At 33.1% G+C, this 3,190-nt stretch overlaps 1 protein-coding gene across 6 annotated transcripts in view; it reads left to right on the top strand.

The window, feature by feature from the left end:
- LOC106881627 (protein lev-9) overlaps window positions 1-3,184 on the top strand; it is a 421,933-nt gene extending 418,749 nt beyond the window's left edge. For all 6 annotated transcript variants that reach the window (XM_052969987.1, XM_052969993.1, XM_052969992.1 and 3 more), the window contains 2 exons: window positions 79-252; window positions 2,316-3,184. In XM_052969987.1, coding sequence (XP_052825947.1) covers window positions 79-252; window positions 2,316-2,602 — 461 coding nt within the window. In that variant the 3' untranslated portion in view covers window positions 2,603-3,184. The remainder of the gene's footprint in view (window positions 1-78; window positions 253-2,315) is intronic.
- Window positions 3,185-3,190: the final 6 nt, after the last annotated feature.

Raw genomic sequence — 3,190 nt, 5'->3', positions numbered from 1 at the left:
TATATATATATATATTTACATGAATATATACACACTTTGTTTAATTATAATAATATATGTGTATGTTATACTTTACAGCACCTTGCTCAGCTCAGCCGCCAAATATTGAAAATGGAAGGCGTGTTTATATTGGATGGAAGCATGGTGATAGAGCGAAATATATGTGTTTTCAAGGATTTCGCTTACGTGGAGATTTACACATGACCTGCAGATTTGGACGTTGGGTAGGTTCGAGACCTTACTGTGATGAGAGTAAGTATATGCATTCGTACTATTGTGTCTAATTTGTTTATTGCACATGTATTGCACAACTGTTATGGCTCATAAAATGGGTGAAAAACCAGTTCTTAATTGGTGTTGTATGAAACAAATGAAAGGCAAAATTTATTGATGGAATCTTAATTTAAAGGTCTTCACTATGTATATTGCTCCACCCCCTACTGATTCTATCGATTCACCGATATTAGCAACAAGAGTAACAAAAGCGGTAGGTATGTCAAGAGAGTTAAACCCCCGAGCTTGAAGAATTGAATCATTGAATCTGTAGTAACCTAGTCGTACGATCAATGGTTAAACGCAAGTAACAAAATGTTGGTAAATTTTAATCACTTAGAATGTTCAAGTTAAATAGCAGAATCAGAAATAACCGAAAACAGAAGACGAGAATATCAAAATACATATGCTACAATGGAATATATATCATTACAGATAATAATTATTGTCATCACTATGGTAAATGATAGGGTGACGCAGGTGGCATTAGCTAAAAATAATCAACGTAGCAAGCAACGATTTTGGTCCAATATGTCTGGCAGAAATATCAATTACATGTCCATCATAAGTTTTATACAAAGCACCTGGCAAAAACTTGGTTAAATAAATTCCAGTCGATACCTTTCTTAATCAGAGAGAGGATGAGATTGACTGTCTTAAAATTTATTTTCCATTAGAATACTGTCAGATGTAGATGCTGGTGAAGGGTTTTTTTTTTTATCTGCATCATATGCAGAGTGACAGATGAATTAGAGAATTTAAAGTAAAAGAGAAGCAATTACATTTCTTAGAATTAATATATTACAATGCATTATTTTCTCGCTTCGATGCTCGTATTATGTATTTAGGAATTCAGTCGTCTTAAAACGGTCCATAATATGTACATATTCTATGAGGTACAGGGAGAGATTAATTAGAGGCTATAGTAGAAAACGAACACAATAGTATACAGTGATGTTTGAATTTATAAAGATATTCAACATTTAGTTATTTATTATCGGGAAAATCAACACTACTCTCTGAAATTCTATAATTGTTTCATTGTCTCATAAATAGTCCGAGACAGTCATTCTGAGGTGATTTTTCTGCCTCACTTACTACTTAAAAAAAGATGGCATGAGAAATAAATATAAATAATTCAGTGAGAAGAGAACAGTATTTGTCAATAAGTAGTATGATGTTCATTTTACCAATATCAAATTCGCTAGACAATCCGACATATATTTCGTTCGTATTCTGATATCATCAAGAAAGCTGGGTCTTCGCGAAGCACTGATTAAAGAAGAATCAACTATATATATTATACAAAACTCTCTGTCAGAGGATTTTCTTTTTTTTATTTTGCTGGTGGGATGCTACAAGGTCTCTGACATTCACCAGTGTGGCATATGGGGCGTCAGTAGCGGCCAATGAGTTGACATCTGCAGAAGCGTTTGAAGTGGTCGCTGTGGATCTTGGGTGCTATGTGATGGTCTTTCTTGCTGGTGCCTGTGTCACTCATTCTGTTTTGTAACCAGGTCAGCGGCCTTAAGATCCTTTGCACCATATTCAAAAACAGACTCCTGTTAAGCTACTAGTGTCCACACTGCGTCTACATATGGCGTTTTATTGCTTCTATGGGGAGAAGGAAAGTAATGCCTATTACACCTCATATTTCCAAGGCGGAGAAAGTGTGACTTAAGCTGCTCTTGTGCCTTTAGGATCTAGAATCTGGATCTTGATAGAATTCTTCGTCCTCTCGGGGTTAGTTCTCTCTGGATTTGTGATGAGTGTTATGCACTTATAAAAATTAAGAATAATGGAGATTGTCGGCTATTTCAGAGTTTCGATTTACTTTATATTTTGTAGAAGAGAAAATATTGTCATATTATTCAAGCAAACTATTAATATTAGACAAGAATATCCACTTTCTGAATAATTAGTTCTGAAAATTCGTTATGACTTTTAAAGTTTTACTTTTCCCTGAGAATAAAATGCGTAAATTTATCTGATCTGTGTTTGAATTAGTCAAGATATTTATATTTATTTTATTTTATTTTCAGTTTTTTGCCCAAATCCCGGGAAGCTTGAAAACGGAAAGATTCATAAAAAGGGCCAAATCGGGAAATTTGAATTTAAAGCCTATATTGTAACTATAAGACATGGTGATCGTTTATTATATGAATGTGACCGTGGTTATGAACTAGACGGAGCAAGTGGTGCTACTTGTGTTGATGGAAATTGGAGTCCAATTGAAAAACCAGAGTGTAAACCAGGTCAACATCCAATTTTGCACAAGCTATGGAAACCTATAGAGGAACAAGCTCATTCTAATCAGTATTACTTGTAATTGAGAAAGGAAAATGAGAGAGCGTCGTGGGAGACATAAGATGGCGAAAAGAAAAAAAATTCAAAGATATAGAAGTTGAAAACTAAGATTAAATACATCAGAACTAAACACTATACAGAAATGGATTTACGTAATGATGTCTGATTTAACATAAAATAAAATCAGATATTCATATTCTTTTGAGAATATACATTTCTTTCATGGGAATATACACAAGATTGGCATGCTAATAATGAAGCATGTTGCGAAATTGGTTCATTTCCTTTCGACTTGTAGGTATGATTTGATTGAGAGGACAGTTCCTTCTAAAGTAATTCCTATGAGGATGAAGCATAACGGGCTATTTGAATATAGCTGACATTTCTAACGAAGTGGTATGTCAAATATACTCATTATTTTAAGCGTATGATCAAATCAAAGCTTAAGACGAAGCGTGCAATATCATATACATACATAAAATGAGAACAACGCATATACATATATATATACATATATATATATATTGATATACATATGCATATATATATATATATATATATATATATAATGATACACACAAATGCATATATATGTATATATATATATATA

Source organism: Octopus bimaculoides, chromosome 8 (assembly GCF_001194135.2).
Source record: "Octopus bimaculoides isolate UCB-OBI-ISO-001 chromosome 8, ASM119413v2, whole genome shotgun sequence".
In the NCBI taxonomy this organism is placed as follows: domain Eukaryota; kingdom Metazoa; phylum Mollusca; class Cephalopoda; order Octopoda; family Octopodidae; genus Octopus; species Octopus bimaculoides.
This window is presented reverse-complemented; position numbering and strand designations above follow the sequence as displayed.